The 18,629-nt window shown below is 44.0% G+C and overlaps 3 protein-coding genes across 6 annotated transcripts in view; 1 reads left to right on the top strand and 2 right to left on the bottom strand.

Annotated features, from left to right (window-relative positions):
• Positions 1 to 4,685, top strand: part of palld (palladin, cytoskeletal associated protein) — a 41,701-nt gene extending 37,016 nt beyond the window's left edge. For all 4 annotated transcript variants that reach the window (XM_053430635.1, XM_053430636.1, XM_053430634.1 and 1 more), the window contains 5 exons: positions 316 to 448; positions 1,850 to 2,057; positions 2,164 to 2,329; positions 2,795 to 2,928; positions 3,023 to 4,685. In XM_053430635.1, coding sequence (XP_053286610.1) covers positions 316 to 448; positions 1,850 to 2,057; positions 2,164 to 2,329; positions 2,795 to 2,928; positions 3,023 to 3,183 — 802 coding nt within the window. In that variant the 3' untranslated portion in view covers positions 3,184 to 4,685. The remainder of the gene's footprint in view (positions 1 to 315; positions 449 to 1,849; positions 2,058 to 2,163; positions 2,330 to 2,794; positions 2,929 to 3,022) is intronic.
• Positions 4,686 to 4,776: 91 nt separating this feature from the next.
• cbr4 (carbonyl reductase 4) lies at positions 4,777 to 7,932 on the bottom strand. The gene is made up of 6 exons (XM_053430639.1): positions 7,822 to 7,932; positions 7,415 to 7,575; positions 6,564 to 6,684; positions 6,332 to 6,468; positions 5,924 to 6,058; positions 4,777 to 5,820 (listed from the first exon to the last, which is right to left on the bottom strand). The coding sequence occupies exons 2-6, from the start codon at positions 7,566 to 7,568 to the stop codon at positions 5,642 to 5,644; spliced, it is 726 nt and encodes a 241-aa protein (XP_053286614.1). The 5' UTR covers positions 7,569 to 7,575; positions 7,822 to 7,932; the 3' UTR covers positions 4,777 to 5,641.
• A 3,858-nt stretch (positions 7,933 to 11,790) lies between these two features.
• sh3rf1 (SH3 domain containing ring finger 1) overlaps positions 11,791 to 18,629 on the bottom strand; it is a 34,343-nt gene continuing 27,504 nt past the window's right edge. Inside the window, exons 7-12 of the mRNA XM_053430579.1 lie at positions 17,737 to 17,864; positions 16,820 to 16,990; positions 15,971 to 16,254; positions 15,246 to 15,565; positions 14,506 to 14,852; positions 11,791 to 14,343 (exon numbers count right to left, since the gene is read on the bottom strand). Of these exons, the coding sequence (XP_053286554.1) occupies positions 14,175 to 14,343; positions 14,506 to 14,852; positions 15,246 to 15,565; positions 15,971 to 16,254; positions 16,820 to 16,990; positions 17,737 to 17,864 (1,419 nt within the window). The 3' untranslated portion in view covers positions 11,791 to 14,174. The remainder of the gene's footprint in view (positions 14,344 to 14,505; positions 14,853 to 15,245; positions 15,566 to 15,970; positions 16,255 to 16,819; positions 16,991 to 17,736; positions 17,865 to 18,629) is intronic.

Raw genomic sequence — 18,629 nt, 5'->3', positions numbered from 1 at the left:
CAACTGTACTTATATGGCGCTTATCCAGTCAAGTCAACCACAATGCAGTTTACAGTACAAGTCACATTCTATCACACACCATTCATACAGTGTCAGCAGAGTCATCAGGGGCAATTTGGGATCAGTATTCTGCCCAAGGACACTTATGACTAGAGACTAGAGCCACAGTCTCTAGAGTCTAGAGAAACTCAAAGTTGTACAAATGCTTAACAATAATAACAGCTTGAATTTATATAGCGCCTTTCGAGAGACCCAAGGACGCTAAGAAGATGATTTTCAAATCTCAAATACTTAGTATTTCCCTCTCATCATCAGGCCGAGGTCCAGGTCCAGAGACAGCGGCGATGAGAATGACAACATCCAAGAGCGTCACTTCCGCCCCCACTTCCTGCAGGCGCCCGGTGACCTCATCGTTCAGGAGGGCAGACTGTGCCGGATGGACTGCAAGGTGAAATACATACACGAGGACAGCATGTGCCAACACGGGACAATGTGTTGCCCTGTCAAACTTCCATTTAAAACAGATTTTAGAGTTATTTATTAATCAACATGATTTATTAATCACTGCTTTCATTTTTCGATGTGCTCTTAGAAAAACCCTTTTGGCCTTGAGACAGTGCTGAATGCTAAAGGCCATTCTTAAAGCTTAAAAGCAGAAAAGACCAAAATTATACACTGTGTTTCTGGGGTTACATTTCAGGCAATGAAATTTAATGTGCAGGAGACGTGTTCATACCCAACTACAGTTTCATGGTCTTTTTTTTTTTTTCTTGTGTTTGAATCTGCCAGTTTTACTTTGACCTGGTGCCTGGCTACTTCCTGGGAATAAGATCTAATGAGATAACAAATGTCTGCTTTTTGTAGTTTCGGGCTCAAGTCATCATGCTTTTCTTTGATAAAGGAAAGAATCGACATCTGACCGCAGATTGAAATGCCCACACCAAATAGAAGATGTTAATCATAGTAATAAAGAAAGCCATTTCAGATCTGCCCTTTAATTCAGCGTCTGCGTTCGCGTTCCATTTCCAAAACATTTCCCCGTCTGTGCATTCCACTTTCTTTAGGGAACGACAACATAGCGGAGATTAGATATTTCATCACTTCCTGGTGTAACGATCTCTTCGAGCAGACAGGGGGAAATACAGAGGTGTCGTTTTTTTCAAGGATTAAGTGGGTTCAGACTGCTCCCACCAACTCAAATTCTGTGCCTCCCAGCAGCCTGCAGCACCAGAGTTCTGGTCCATGCAGTTAAATAAAACAGGCCCACAATTAACCCACTATAAAAAGCCTGTGTTATTATACTGGTTAGAAATAAACCTTCATTCCTTCTGAACCCTTAATGTCAAGGATATTTATAGCAAATATTTATTTCCAGATCATCAGTTCTGGCTCTCCAAACTTTCCGTGCTCAAAATATCCCAACTTCTTAAAGTGCATTGGGTCATTTCCAGAAATACTTAGGACAACCTCACCAGACTGCTCTCCTTTGTGATGGCTGTGAATATGTGTATGTCTATATGGGGGACATGCATCCAGGTGGGCAGGGTGCAGCAGCTGCAGGTGTTTCTCTCAAAGAGAGACGGGTCTTTTCCTCGCACGGTTGATTCCCAGGACAGAGCGCACCGGCGGTCGGCTCCTCCAGACAAACACAGCACGGACAGATTACCCAAACACTGCTGTTTTCATACTCACAATAAACACACACCGCCCACCACAGAACACATGCAGCTAATCTACTCCAACACAAACAAGCAGCGGCTGCACAAAATCAAAGCATCTGCTCGACAAACGTTCACATATTCGGTGCAATGTTTTTTAATGTCGGCTGTGTTTGCTTTGCAACCTGCAGGTGAGCGGCCTGCCCACCCCCGACCTCATCTGGCAGCTGAATGGACAGACCATCCGCCCAGATTCCGCACACAAGATGCTGGTGAGGGAAAACGGTGTGCACTCATTGGTCGTCGAGCCCGTGACCAGCCGGGATGCAGGCATCTACACCTGTATCGCCAGCAACCGCGCCGGGCAAAACTCCTTTAACCTGGAACTCATTGTGGCAGGTAAACAGAAGCAGACACATGCTGACGGCATGGTGATGTGGGTAGAAGATGCATGACGGCTGTTTGGAGTAAGAAAGAGCCTCAGTAACAAAATCTCTCTCCACAGCCAAAGAGATGCACAAAGCCCCTTCATTTGTGGAGAAGCTGCAGAACACCAGCGTGGCTGATGGTCATCCTGTGCGACTGGAGTGTCGCGTCACCGGGGTTCCCTACCCACAGATCTTCTGGAAAAGGGAGAACGAGTCCTTCACTCACAACACAGACAGAATCAGGTAAAACTGGACTTTTCATACTTTCTGATGCTTGACTCAGCTGATTCTAGGACTGTCACCTGTCTCAATTATCAAGTTTGAACAAATTTGGCATGACACGCAATCTGATCAAATATATGTTCTTACATCACTACGGTCATTACAGTTCGATTATGAACTGTTCCATGAATACCAGGAAGTATCTAAGAATGGGACTCAGTAGAGAACACTCATAGATATCACTTCTGAACCTGAAAAAGATTTTCCCTGACCCATACCACATCCCTCCTCCAAGTTCTTGTATAATACTGCTCACAAACAAACAAACAAATGGACTGGGGTGAAAACATAACCTCTTTGGTGGAGGTAATAATTGTACTACAAAATTCATTTTAAATCACATTCCAAATGAACCAGTTTCAATGTGATTGCTGATCGATGAACATTTTTATCAGTCCCTTAATTTGTGTCCATTTTCTTTCCCAGCATGCACCAGGACAACTGTGGCTACCTGTGCATGATCATCCAGCCTGCCATGAAAGAGGACGCTGGCTGGTACACTGTGTCAGCCAAGAATGATGCAGGCATCGTCTCCAGCACTGCGCGCCTCGACATCCACAGTAAGTGTCGCCTCATCAACTCACACCGCTCATCGATTTCGAGCGTTTTGCTTTTTAATTTCTGCAATTGACATCTTGAACCTCTCGTCCTCAGCCCAGTGGCAGCAGCCCAACCTCCCCAAGCCCAAGAAGGTGCGTCCCTCCACCAGCCGATACGCCGCACTGACAGAGAGAGGCCTGGACGTGAAGGCTGCCTTCTTCCCCGACTCCAGCCCGCTGCCGCCCGGTGGCCTGGTGGAAAGCGACGACCTGTAGAGGACCACAGGCCGGCTGCGAGGATCATGACGTTACCCTGAGAACCCCCCCCCCCCCTTTTGAAAGCTGCCCTCACTCCCAGCACTCTTGAAACAGATACTTTACAATGGGGAGATGCAGGCCAAGAACTACAGCGGGTCAGTGGGCAGAGTGATCTGGGGCAGCGGCAGTTTTTCTTCTGTTTTTATAATATGACACAACCCATTATGTTACAGAATTCATCTAGGTTTCCCCCCCCCCCACCATGCTTCATTTGATCAACCGGACCTGGAGAATGATTGAAGTGTTTTACCACGAGAGGAGACAAAAATATTTTCTCTCATGAACTGTACGGTCGACTCTGTTCTGCAAATGGTCTCCTGTTGAAGTGCCTCTCCTTTCTGTAAACATAACAAAATGAAACAGGTTTCAAAATGGAAAGTAGATTTAATATGCATGTTAAGTGGTGCCAATACACAGAGCTATAAGACTGTGTCTCTGTGCAGAGGAGGATGAGGGGATTCAAGGCACCTTAGCTTTGACGAAGGAGATCACAGACGTGGGCTTGTGTAGCACAATGATGATTTCTGCAGCCTCAGATTATCACAGTCTCACTGTTGTCGGGTCATAGATGAGCTTACAGACATTGGACAAGGCCGGGCCTTCAACAGCATGTTTAGTTTTTCTTTTTTTTTAGCGAAAGTAATGAGATGTAGAGAAAAGGAAGCGTTACCATGGATGAGATTTGTTTGTTTGTGGGTGCAGGTGAACTTAAAGTTGAAAAATGCAGGGGTTTTTAAAGAGACACTTTATTGTGGTGGGTGGGATGTGAATGACGGTGGCAGAGGTCAGGACAGTGACAATATAGACAAATTGAAAATAACCTTTCGGTGACAGCAGGTCATGTTGTCATTTTCTTCTTCTTTGGTGGTTTTTTCAACAGTGTGCATCGAAATGTTCTCACTCAAGCGAGGGTGCTGTGAAAGGTTTATTTGTCACACATCACAGATTGTCAATTTTATTTTTGTATGGAAAAAAAAAAAACTACTTGCTTTCCAAACAATCTCAACATAAATTACATCAGCAACTTTTTGTTCACTGATGAAACAAGGCTTTCTTTATCATTAAGTTTTATAAATAAATATAAATATATATATATATCACTGCCTTAAATCACGTTTAGGCTTAAAGCAAACACAATTTCTTTGCATCTTATTTTTGGACACTTGTACAGAGCCAAACAACTTGTACCAGAATGTTCAAAATAACAAGCTCTTTTTCACATTATGAGGAGGGTAACTAATGCTCTTAAGCTGGTGAAAGGTAGAAAGCAAGGTATATTTATATCTACTATTTTTGTCACCTCTGTAACAATATACAAAGTGGACATCTTCTTCTGTGTCTGTTCGGAGGGAACATCAGCTGACTGTGTTTGCACATTTCTATGCCAATCAATGCCTGTATATGGATGGTTTTCCTGATATTATTTTAGGTTATGAAAGTTAATAAAAAATCTCTCCAGACAGCGTGAGATGTTTTTATACACTGGCAGGGAACGCCAAAGAACACAGTCAAAGTGGGGAAAACATTCTTGCAAGAAAGCTGATCAGAAAATATCGTTATCTGGTCCTTTATTGGAAATTGAATGTTGAGGATACACGTGGGAGAGCATCATCATAAAAGTTCATTTAGAGGCGGTTTTGACACGTAAGGTCAGGTAACAGCAGGTTTCAATGAAAGTAACAAGCAGAACAACATTTCAAACCTCATCACTGAGCCTGACAATCACCTCCAACCTCATCCATCCACCCCCCAGGACCAGAGCTGTAACCAGACACGCACAATGTTCCTAGAGCTAAAAATACCACACCACCACCTCTTAATTTCCTCCAGCTGCAGCCCCACACGCCTGGAAGTGGGCTCGGGGGGGGCAACATTTGCCGGCTGTGAGGGGGTTTCCTGGGGGAGGTGGGGGAACAAAACATGAGCGCTGCGATCAGTGGCGGGGAGCGTGACAGTCATGGAAAAAGACAGAGAGCGTTAATTCTGCTTATCAAATTTAGGGCCTCTGGGAACCGAGGTCTGGACCGGGTCAGACAATCTGGAGTCAGCGACTTTAGTCACGATGGTCGACTGTCACACACATGAGGCCACGCCCCCCTCAGGGTGGACACAGTGACTCTACAGCAGAGACACGGCAGGACAGTGGTCCTCTGGCAGATGTTTCATATCGGTCTTTTTCAAAACTTTTACAACCTCTTAAGGCTGTGTGGCTGAGTTTCAGGGTAAGAGCAACACTCAACTTCCAACATGACGTGTTATGAAGTGCAATAGTTCACTTCTGCCAGTCAGATCCACAGGTCCACTGTGTGTTCTTCTTATTCCTGAGCCACTTCCTCAGTTTATATGTCATATTACATTCAAAAAGAGTGGCTGACTCATTGCTGGTATTTGGAAAGGTGAGGTAAGGCCCTGCTCCCTACATGGTCAACTGCAGCCCTCCATCCACCACCAGCACCTGTCCTGTTATGTAGGAGCTCTCCAAGAGGAAGAGAACAGCCGGGGCGACTTCCTCCGGCTCGCCAAATCGCCCCAGCGGAATGGAGCGCCCCCAATCCTCCTCTCTCAGCCCTGAGGTCATGGCAGTACGAATGAAACCTGGACACAAGAGAGCACAGGCACATGAAAACATAACTGTAATAATAATACTCCAGCGTGTGTGCTGAGAGGAAATCGGACATAAGATGGAGCTGCACTGTACCTGGAGCCAGAAGATTCACCCTGACATTACGTGAAGCAACTTCTTTAGCCAGAGATCGTGTGAAGCCCTCCAGACCAGCTTTACTGGCACTGTACACACACTGACCAGCATTCCCTTTTAGGCCCACTACAGAGCCTGCAGACAGGAAATAGAAATCCATTACCCCTGAGTGGTATGACAGAAATTATGAAAAATAAATCTAAGGAGATTTGAAACTGAAGATAAAAACCCTTTGTAGTGAATCTTATGTGTGAACCTGAGTCGACATTACAGTGAGTTTGTAGTAAATGTGCTAAAATCTTCCAAAAAGGAAGTGAATCTATACAAAGTGATTTACGCTGCCACCCAGTGGGCAAAATGCTAACTGAATCCTAACCACGGCTGACACTGGATCAGAGCTGTCATTACCTATATTAACGATGGCAGCTCCCTGTGTGTGCAGCATGCTGCGCAGAGCCGCCCTGCAGGTCAGCATGGTGCCCAACAGGTTGGTGTGAAGCAGAGCCAGCATGTCCTCCGGCTTGGTTCTCAGCAACAGGGCGTCCCTGAACAGAGACAGGCCAACAGGGGATTGTATCTATATGTCACTAAAGCAGTGAGGTGAGAGCAGCCCCCCCCCCCCCCCTTACTGTCTGCTCACCTGTTGATTCCAGCTGCGTTCACAAGGTAACAAATGTTTCCACTGGTTTTCTGGATAGTGTCAAAGGTTTTCTGCACCTCCTGCTCTTTGGAGACATCACAGCTAAGAGCCACATGGTCAGCTGGAGAGCAGAGACACAAGAGTATTGGAGAACGTTATAGAAACAACAAAAAAACTGCAACGAAACCAACAGTGTTTGACAGGAAGGAGACAAATCACTGTTACAGTGCAAATCCCAAAGTCAAATAGGAAAAACTCAACAACAAAACAACACCGTGACGTTCCTTGTCAACAGCAGATACAGCTTTTTTTCTGGTATAACTTCATTTCATTGCGTTTGTTTGGCTCAGCGTCAGAAACTGGAGGCGTATTGTTTTGAGGTTGTGTGTCTGTATGAACGTCTGTGTGTCACAACTCAAGAACGTTTCTATTGGTAAAAACATTCAGTGGGAATCAAGGCTGAACTGAGGAGAATTTGGTCTTCAAAGGTCAAAGGTCAGGGCCTGACGGCCTTGCAGAACATGTTATTAGCTTCTTCAACATTATATCTAAAGTCAGTCTTTAGGGAATTTCATAACATTTTGACCCGTTGGCAAAGATGGACTGTTTAGTGTTCAAAGGTCAAAGTGAGTCTGGTCATTCTGGTTTGCTTTGTTGTGAGTTGTGTTTAGATCAAATCAGATAATCCCTTGTTTGTCCCACAACAGGGAAATTAGCTGTTCTGTTTTCCCATTTCTTATTATTACCCCTTCGAGGCCACTGCATAGTTTGGTTTGGGTGCATGAGGTTTACATGTTGCCCTCTGACACATGTAGACCTCATGCACCATGTACTACAGTTGTGCACTATACCTCCGTGTAGAGACGCCACAGTGGCCCGGGCAGCGTCTTCGTTCCTGGAGACCACCGCCACCCTACAGCCCCTCTCTGCCAGCAGGCGGGACACGGCTCTCCCGATTCCCCCGGAGCCTCCACACACCACCGCCAGTCTGGAGCCTGGAGCCATGACCTGCCTGCGGAGATATAAACACCGCACAGTGACGCGGATGTAATCACAGCAGCGTCCAATAACACTGGGTCTTCATAACGAGGTCAAACCAGATGATTCCATCGTGTTGGTGGAGCTGATAGCGGGAGTAAAACTCACGTAGGTGAGAGAAATGGCGGCGGCGCAGTGACAGCTCGCTGCTGATGTTATCGTCTCTGCTGCTTCCACCGCCATAACCACACCTCGACAATAAGTTCATGTTGTAACTTACGTGATTTCCCACTGATGTTTCCAGTCAGACTAAGCGTTTTTCTCCACAGAGAAACGACTCAGAGGAGACGCTGCTGCTCATGGAGGTCGCCATGTTGGTTTTTCTTCTCCGTGTTGTTGCGTTACTGGCCTGTGGTCGCTAGATGGCGCAGTGGACCCACAGTCTGATACAGTAGAGCGCAGATCTGGGCTGATTTTCTCTTCTCAGTCAGATTTTTTTGTGAATCACATTTTGCTCATATTACGATGAGTTAAGATCATCGATCCAGAAAAGCTCTGGAGCTCTGATGATGTTTCACTTGAATGCTTCTATGTTTGAGAAAACATCAGGCTGGTTTATTTGCTATTGAAGATGCTACTCTGGTTCTTTCTTTCTTTCTTTCTTTCTTTCTGTCTTTCTTGTACCTTATCTTTTTGTACTTTTTCTAAATAATGGTATCTACATCTAGTAAGCCTGCTTTACTCCGGGCACATAATCTGCATGACACAACATTAGAAATCAACCAACGTGTGTTTGTGTCTGTGTGTTTAAGATTTGCTGTTTTTGTGAACAGGACGCGTGTATGTGTTTTCACATCCAGACAGTTTCTCAGTGAATGTCACAACTTACATTTTATAGCCTGGTTTAAGAGCTACATTATTTCTATGCAAACATGTTTGTCTATAGAAACAAATAAACAACCTTTTGAGGTCTTGAGACATTTGTTTGACTCATATCAGAGTCATTCAAAACTCACCTCATCTTAATGTGTGTTTTATATTTATAGTTGTATGATTTCATTTTATTTTCTTCGTTTGAAACCTATATAAAGTGTCTTTGAACATTTTTCATTTATTATTAAATTGATACAAATTAGGACTATAGATCACCAGGCACATACTAGACCCCCCTCAGGGAACAGGAGTTAATCATGAGTAGAAGACAGGGGGGGAAAACAACTAAGTTATATATACACAGATGAATACAAAAATACACACACATATACACATGTATTATTTTTTCAATGTTATGTGTTGTTGCTGCTAGTGGCAGAAACTTGGACTATGGGCAGAAAAGGTCTCTGGTTCGTCTCTGGTTCGACTCCACGGAGAAACAACAAAAAGACGAACCTGGATTGATCTGTCGAAAAATCCAAGAGGATTCTCCCTACCCTGTCTAGTGCCCCTGAGCAAGGCACCTTACTCCCCCAACATCTGCTCCCCGTGCACCTTACATGGCTGATCACTGCTCTGTGTGTCCTGCACCAGATGGGTTCAAAGCAGAGGTTAAATTTCCCTACAATTGCATGAGTGTGCCTGTGCATGTCCGTGCATGTGTTTGGGACAAATAAATGTATCTTAAATCTTAAATCTTAAATCCTTACTCATCTAATTGTACTTTAGTGGTGAGATAATAGGCCTTTTCTAACAGGGAGTTCATCATTAACTGCAATATTTCTTTAATAAAACATCTATTTACTACTACTCTACTTTTAGGAACAGACCTCTCCACACTGCTGACTGCTACATATGAGATGTGTTGTTCAGTCTTCAGTGACCTGTTCCGTTTTCATTTGTAATTTTGTGCTCCAGAAAACAAATTCACAATAATAAAGTATTCAAGAAGAATACATTTATAGGTCCCTCTGTGTTATACTTTTAACTTCTGAGAAGATTTCTATTCATACAGGCAACACAACGAGGCTGCTCTGCTCTTCACACTGAAATAACATAACAGTTAACAATTGCAGTCATTTATTCTCCTCTTGGCTTCATGAATCATCGTTCCAAACATGGAGACTCCGGTATATCTCAGCAGAAAGTGTGTTGTGTGGTTGATGCTAGAGGTGGGTGGCCTCGGCCTCCACCTGGACCATCCATCAGACAGACACACTGCTGGATTGATCTGCTCACATCAAATCCCAATCACCACCTGCAGCAGAGACGACCTGTGACCCTGAGCGTCATGAATCATGTGGTCCACGCTGCAGCAGGAAAATACAACAAGCTAATGTGGTTAAAGTTGCTTAAAATGTCACCTCTCTCCACAGCGTTCACTGACTGGACGAGTTTGTGTTGATGTCAGAGGGAGACACAGGACATGATTTGTATTCAGGTCACCTTCCTGAACACAGAGACATTATTCTCCTCTTTCACACCTTAGTGATCTAATGACACTTGCCAACACAGCTGTACTTTGCTCCGTCATGCACAAGCACATGAATGAATGCAGACGTGCACAAACACTCGCACACACATCTACACACTGTTCACTCTGTAGCATTGCAAAAGAGCCTCAGATAAATGGAGTTTCTCTGCTGTTCAGACTTTAAAAAAAAAATAAAAAAACTTCATGTTCTCCTTCCTCTTCTCTGGAGGTACCTTGTTTCTATTATCAAAAGTTATCACTGTTAGTTTTCATAATTTTATGAAGACTGATCTTTTTTTTTACAGATTGTAAAAAGTCTTAAAACATCATGTTATCCAGCCACAATAAGGGGTTGAACCCTTTAGAATTTGACTGAAACTCCATTCATCAAGTGACTCGCAGTGACAGACACGCCCTGAGCTTAAACATGATCAAGAAACACTTAACCTTAGGACTCGACTCCTGATCTGCACACACCCTTTGCAGCTATGTGCAAATTACCCTCACTGTGTACACACACGTTTTCCTATATTCAAACATATGCATGTCATTCATATCCATACCTTCCACTGTGTTTGGCAGACCACATGACCACAGACTACGAAACAAGTTTAATGTACATAGCCTCAATTTTAATGTTTTTTTTTTTTTTTATTCCTACCCAGCATAGTCTTATGCTCCTATATTGGAATAACTTATTTCCATGGTAACCTGTCCTCTGCAGGAAACTAAGCGCAGCACAGTGACCTCAGTGGGGGCTTGTCAGTTCCTGTCAGTGTTTCCCTGCTGAGGACTGGGGAGGCTCACCTCTCTTTGCAGCTCTCTGCTCAGATCTAAGTAGTATGAGGAGGTTCTCTACAGCCACAACCTTTCACCTCCTGAGACACAAAAGAACACATGCACCATGAGTGACCTGCTGCACACACAGTCATCCAGGAACAACTGTCTTTCTCTCCATTGACTGAAGGTGTAAATGGTTATTTGTCTCTGTATGTAGGCCCTGCGATCTGTCCAGCATGAAGCCCACACTCTCGCCCAATCTCAGCTGGATTTGGCTCCAACTCCCCCCACGACCCCCAAAGGTTGAGTGCTATAGATAATGGGTGGATGGACAACTCTTTTTCCTCTGGTCACTTATCATGAGTGTGTTCTTTATCACAACATGTGCACTCGAGGATTGCTGAGAGAAGAGTGTGCAGGGTGAGGACACATGTATTTAGTCCCGTCAGCTGTGTCTCGGATTCTTACTGCTGATTGGACAGTTCTGCCCTGATGGCTTCAAGTAGACAACATATCACAGGGTGAGCAAAGAAAAACGATGGAATTAAACTTACTGCTTCATGGTTTTTCAATTCCTCCAACCAGTCAAGCTGCAGTCACCAAGTACCTTTTTCATGCATTTCTACTTTACTTAAGTAGATTTATTTTCCAGTGTATTTCATCTTTTTTCCAATACATATATCAGCAAATATCTGTACTTTCTACTCCACTACATTTTTACCAAGCTTTGTGTTGCATATTCACACACGTATATAGTATACATTTGTATGTGTATAGTATTAAGAATTTCCTCCACCACTGGTCACAGTTTATATACAAGCCTGTCCAGACTCACTTCATACATGTGAGTTTAAGTTTGTTTGCATATGAGTTATCGCCAAAGTCAGGATTTGTGAGGTCACAGTGAACGTTGACCAGCTCGTCCGTGATGGGCATTTGCACCAAATGTAGTGAAACTACCACAAGGTGTTCCCATTCACAATAATGGGAGGGACAAAGAGTGAGGTATAAACGACTCGAAAACACAAAGAAAATGTTGCATTAATGTCATGAAACAATGACTGAATTAAGGAAACCATTAGCTTTAATTGTTATAGATTTTTACAAAATGTGCTATTCCCTCAAATACTTCAGAATGTTTTCACATATGCCTGTGACAAATAGATTGATGTCAGTTTCACCATTTTCAAAACATACAATAGACTAACTAAAGACAAAAAAAAGAATCAAGTAAGCCACCTTGGCATGAGGAAAATCTGTTAAGTTGAATCAGGCGAAGTTGCCTTATGTTCCAATAAATGAAAATATAGTGAAATAACTGCAGTAATGTTTTAAGTGTGTGCTGCCTATGCATTAAAAAACATAGATGAGAAGTCACTTTGATTAGAAAGGTTCTGTGCGGTAAGTCTGATGTGTATATTGAAGGCTTACCAGTGAACTGAAAAGACACTCAGAGGAGCAGTTTCAGCACAGAGCCTGAGGTTGGTGAGGTGATTGCCAAGACAAGATTACATCAAGGTAATTCTACTCATGTACCAACTCAGAAACACTAAGAAGGCCCTAACAGTGATTTGTACCATCCTTTTCCAAACTCTCTTCAAACTTTAAACACACTACAACATATTCCAGCAGTCAGTTACACAGTGGTCCCCCTTAATTAACAACAAATGACACAAAAAAAACACACTTAAAATTCTGGGTCCAATTCAGTCATCAAATCCAAATTTGGCACAATTCAGTGATTGCCTCGACTCTAAAGGGTTTAAATACGCTCCCAGACTTCATACGACTTAGTCAGTGAGAGGTCAATCATTAATGATACCAATCAAAAGGAAAATAGAAATTATGTAGTGACATATTCTTTGATGAAACTAACTTTTCCTACCATTTCCTAAAACTGACCATTATTTTCGTTTAACAAGCACCAAAACTACGACCAAATCCCCTCTAATCACAGAGAAATCGTACAGTAATTCAAGTCAATACAACACAACATTAAAGGCTCTGTATAGATGAAATGTACAACTATCCCCAACAGCAAAAATAACATTCAAATAAAAAAAAAAATCAAGGGGGTCAAAGTGATTGATTTCAATACAAACTGTACCTTTCAAGATATGACACACCTCTTTCTGTGGAGGGATGAAATGATATGTTACTTCAGGCAAACATTCTGTGCTTTAGCTCGCTGTGTGTTTTTATTGCCATGAATCACATTAGGAATGGGTTATAGTGTATAAAGGCGGAGAGGCTGCTGAAGGGCGACTGCGTGTCCAGGTTAGTTATATGAGACTTTCTAAGAGCAGCAGGTGTCAGCCTCTGTGGAATTTGTAAGAAACATAAATATACAACGAAAAGAAACTGTTGTGCGCCGCTACTGAAATGTTATGCAACTCTTGGGATGAAGAGCCACGTCTGGGTTTGGCTATTGCCGAGAGGTTAGGGGAGCAGCTACTCCGGTCAGGGTACAAAGAAAGAAACACTTGACTGCACTCTACTTGGAGTGTGTTCTTGGCATATTGAGAAAGGCATCTTAAACAAGCCCTGCCGCAAATTGGCTTTGCTAATATCACATGCAAATATTTGATCACTGCAGGTAAGTCCTTGGCACTTCTGCTTCAGCCACACCAGGAGAGAAAGTGGAGGCCTGTGATTGCCCCGAGGAAACTTCTTTTCCATGTGCAATGTTCACACGGCCATGAACTATAGCTTGTGTAATCAATGTGCAATACAGCAGCTCTCTATTATGATCCTCTGGTTAAGGTAATGCCTCTGAAACGGGGGAAGTATCCTTTTTCCTATAATGCAGCACAAGTGATGATGACACTGCTCATTTGTTTTCGCTCTGCTGTGCCTGGTTTACTGTACCTTCTCCTTCCTGCTGACAGTCTGAAATCATAGTAAAACCTGTATCAGTAGTGTAATGGAGAAAAGTAGAACTGATGGTGGAATATGGTATAAGGCATGTGCCAGTTTAACCCCTTAACATGTTGCACTACAAAAAGGTCTATGAAATAAGTTAAAATGTGTAACATATCTATATCAAGAGTTCATATTGGTTGTTTTAGGACTAATCATCTTTGTGTCCGTATGTACAATAAAGTGAGGAACAGTACAAGGCACACATATAACAGCTGAATTGTTAACAAAGATATAAATAACCAACAAAAAAGGGAAAAGTTCATGAGTTGTGTGCTCTCCTCTAACTCTGTCCACTGTGCTTTCATTTAACAACATGTCCTGTCCTCTTCTGTAGTTCTCATACATGTGTCTCTCATGTTCTTCCAGTGACCGGCGCCACAGTGGGCTCTGTGCAGTGTCAGTCTGATCAGGGTCCCGTCCCAGCCACCATGAGACTGCTGTTCTGTTTGGTTCAAACAGTGACGGATTGAAAGCAGTGATCAGCTGACTCATGTCGTTGTCTGTGGTTCACTGTAGTGTTTTTATTAGATGCTGTCTACAAAGCTGCCGGGAAACAGCCCGGTCCTGCCGTTCCTCTGCAGCGTGCCTTTGAACCAGCCGTCCTCTCTCTTCCTGTGAACAAACACAATGTCGCCCTCCTTAAGTTCCAGCTCAGCCTCGCTCTGGGGAGGATATGACACCACCACCCTGTACCTGGGGAGCACAGCCAGAGGCACAGTCAGTGAATGATAAGCACCAGAACAATGACATGTGATACGTCATGATACCTTTTGTACTGTGTTGCACTTTCTATGTGCAGGAATGATACGCAAGCAGAAACAATAGTACGAAACTGCAGATTTCATATCAATGTACCTCTCACATATGATGGGCCTTGCGTCATGCTGCTGATATAAAAGGGAGGAGCATGGCTGGCGAGGGGGAGGAGCTATAGGGGCACATCCATCGAGAGGACTGCTCTTCCGATGGGAGGAATCTGGGACTGAGGAGGATGAAGAGGCGGAAGCAACAGCAGCAGCAGAAGGTTCAGTATCGAGGCAGCTGACAGAGCTGGAGGGAGGGGGGGTGTCATGCCCCACAGCGCCATGTAGTGCTTCTCCAGCTGCAGTCTGTTCCGCCTCAAGCGTAGGAGAGGAGGGTGGTGAAGGACGAGACTTCTTCTTATTGGAGGACAAAAGCTTTAGAAGACTTTTCTTCTCCCTCTGCAGCAGAAAGACAGCATCGGTTTTTTTCATGTTAGGACACTGCAGCAACTCACGGAGCAATGACACGAGTAGTTTTCACAAACTGCAGACAGGTATTTTATATTGTCTGGAATTGTTTTGGCTCTAAACGCTGACACATAACTGCAGCAAGAGAAATTCTGAACTGAAGAACAAACAACAGAAAGAATGCCTGCTGATAAGAATAACCTCTCATTCTTGTTACTATAATTGAATCTATCATCATCTTAATAAAACCCAAACACCACAAGCCATAACAATCATCTGGCAGGAATTATCCAGCATCATTAAACATGTAAACATCTACTAAAAAAAGCAAAATCAGTGAATAATCAGATAGAGATGATTTGTATGAAGTTTGAAAAATCCAACCTTGACATCCTTGTCCAGTCTGCATGCAAATGCTCCATTATTAGACACAGGATTAAAAGCAGAGCCGTTCCCGGGGCCACCAGGCACAGTGAGGACAGGTACAGGTCTCAAAGCGTCACCCTCCAGGGATGCAGCACTGACATTGGGTGGGGTCAGAGAAGCAGCAGCGCAGCCCATTGTCACCCCAGCCCGGGTACAGCCTTGGGCTGGGCTAGGGGAGGGCTGCGGACACACCGCAAGGTGGGGAAGATAGCCTACTTGCGTCCCAGACTGGATTGGTGTCACGGCTACTGTGGGCCGGTCCTGACTCTGACATGCGGCTGCAAATGGTAAAAAAATAAAATATTAAGACATTTACAACCCCCTTCATGTGATGACCAATAGACTGTATATAAAGATGGACGATATGTCTCCACTTCCTCCCGCTATCCAGATATGGAGCCAAAATATCTCTTGCCATAGGGATTTAGGGATGGAGCCATGGCAGCGAGTTCCTGCTGATACACCCACTTGACTAATAGTGAGCAAATCTCAGCTATCAATCATGATGTTTCACCATATCTCACCAGTTTTGCCCGCTTCCCGGCCTCTAAAATGGAGAAGCTAGGATTTGTGACCTAAACTGCTGCACCAGGTGAGGATCGAGACACTTTGGCTATGTCATGTCGTCCATCTTTATTTAGGGTCTATGTGATGACACAACATCAACAACGCAGTGACGTTACCTGTCCTGACAGCGTTGCGTGCCTGATTCACAGTCATCTGGGAGTTGACATGCAATGGGACCTTCGGCTGTTGCCCTGTGGCTGTCTGAGCCGCTGTTACCACGGCTGCCGGTTGGGAGTTGGCAGGTACAGCGCTGGAGCAAACAGTGAGGGGTTTGTTGAAGTCAGGTCCAGGAACAATGGCCCCGAGGGGAGCAGGAGAGGGACTGACGATGGTGACCCCTCTGCCAGCCTGAGTGCACAGACTCATGGGCACTTTAGGCTGAGTGCTCCCTGACGTGGTCCTGAGGGGGGAGAATGTCATTGGGAGTAAGAATCAGCACGCTGAGGTAAACGTAAAGCCTAATCAATAATTATTCAGATTCAAATTTTTTGCCAGGGTGTCTATAAACAAGATAAGGTCAAGACTTTTAAGACCATCCTATTCTATGTACATGGGAATTTGTATGGTCTGAGCAAACTGTTACTAAGGTTGACAACAACCAACATTTGCAGGCCATTATGAACATGAGATAACTTTGAATGTTTTCAACAAGGGATGACACTATATTGTTAAAACAATAATGACTTTTACATTTGTTATAACCCACTGTTCCGTTGATTCTAAAAGCCAAAATCAAGAAATTAAATGAGTTATATGTCCCCAAAGAAAGTTGGATGGACACCAAAACTTGTGCTTTATGGGCATTCTTTGCTAAGTTGGAATATTACGTAGGTCAAATTCCTTTGGCAGATGACAATTAGTGAATTCAAGTGCTCATCGATATTAAATGATATTCTATACTTTAAACCATGCATGTGTGATTTACTGTACACACAAGACAATACAAGCATGAATTACCGACTGACCTGCTGACTGGACTCATGTAGTTCCCAGGGAAAACCCCAATCTTGCCAGTGTGCATGGAGGTGCCCTTGAACCAGCCGTCCTGACAGCGTTCCAACACTAGGAACATCTCTCCCTTCCTCAGCTCCAGCTCATCCTCCTTTCGAGGGGTGTAGGGGAACATTGCCACATAGCTGAATACAGAACACACAGTTAACATTCACCCAACACAAATACAAATCCACTGCGCTAACATGGCTAATATTCTCCTATATGGATATGACAAAAAAAACTGCTTATTTTGAGAAGCACGCAAATTGTTCGGAAGTTATCGTGCGGTCTAGCTGCACATATGTCATCATCTCCTCCAAGACCCTCCAGCAGAGACTGTGTCCTCTGACCCAGAGAAAATCCGCACTGGAGGACATTATGATTTGTGGGTCATCTCTCTACAGCAGCACGAGAACAGGCCTGGAACAGCAGCAGTTTTCAGCCTGACTCCAGTGTTTTTTCAGGGAAGGGAACATAAATGCCTTAGAGTCTGACAAGCATGCACAGGCAGACACAGATGATGGCAGCGGAGCAGGCATGACTGGATCTAATTCTTATCAGGTGTGTGTCGTCTTGGGGGAGTAATGAGGGTAAAGGTGGAGGGGGAGTCAAAAGTCAAGGGGTGACAGGGAGGATCTCAGATGGGACCCAGGAGACTGTCATCTGCAGGTTCTCCTCCTTTAACCTATGCACACGCTCACACTCTGCCGCCTCACACTGACAAATTGAGGGGGAGGAGGGTGCCATAGCCAGACGAAGACTTCCCCCTTCTGTACTTAGAGCAATCTCATTAAGGCCCTTGGCCATTGGTGTGCAAAACGCTTCTGACATTTCACTGCACATTTAAGACGACTGAATATTTTTGTGAACGACTGTTTTTATTACTCACACTGTGGGTCTTTGTCTCCCACTTTGGTCACTTATGCTTGGGGAGGGTCTCTGTCCGGCAGCCAATGAAAATGCTGCTCCACCGGCACAGGATTGTGGGGGAGGAGGTGGGGGTGGTGGGAGAGCATCCTATAAAAGAAGAATTAAAAAAAAATGTTATTAAAACCTTTAATAACAAGCTCAGAACAGTCAAGTTGTCATGTGTTTCCTCTCTGTACGAAGCATTCAACTAACACAGGTCTCAAATAACAAACTGAATATGTTACATAAGTGGAGAACCCAGTTTGTTGCCTCCGGTTTGCTGAAACTCGGGGAGATTCTGGTTTGGCAGACCTGGTCTTGTCCCGACTTCCCCCTTACAACTGAGAATTTCCTACTCTGCTTGTTTGTTTGTTGCTAGGAGACCACATGGCTGAATGTTAAATCCATTGCAGGATTTAATTGGGACCATATGAAATGAAAAACACGTCTGTACGCACACTTCAGAGCAACCCTCAAACCAACCACGGGCGGATTCATCTCAACTCACTTGTTTTCCCTTGTTGAACGTCTGTAGTGTTCAAAAGAGACCCAAGCTTTTGACTAGAAGTTGATGACTGCAGCTTGTTTTTAGAAGATTTTCTTTGTATGGCTTTGTATACTTCTAGATTACAGGATTAAAACAAAAGTCACCAACCTGCTATGTCAACACAAAACCCATGAAAACAACACTAGACACTTTTTTTTTTATTTGAAAAACAAAAAGCCCAAGTGAGCAGTGCATGAGAACAATGGTGAAGACAGCTCCTACGCTTCGGAGCAAGATGAGACTCCCCCAGCTCAACACTGCCAGCACTGAGCGGCAGAGTAATAGCTTCCATGACACAATGGGGGAGGAGAGTGGCCCTCAGTCTG

This window comes from Pleuronectes platessa, chromosome 9, assembly GCF_947347685.1.
Source record: "Pleuronectes platessa chromosome 9, fPlePla1.1, whole genome shotgun sequence".
Lineage (NCBI taxonomy): Eukaryota > Metazoa > Chordata > Actinopteri > Pleuronectiformes > Pleuronectidae > Pleuronectes > Pleuronectes platessa.
Note: the sequence above shows the minus strand (reverse complement) of the source record. Positions and strands in the feature narration are given on the sequence as shown.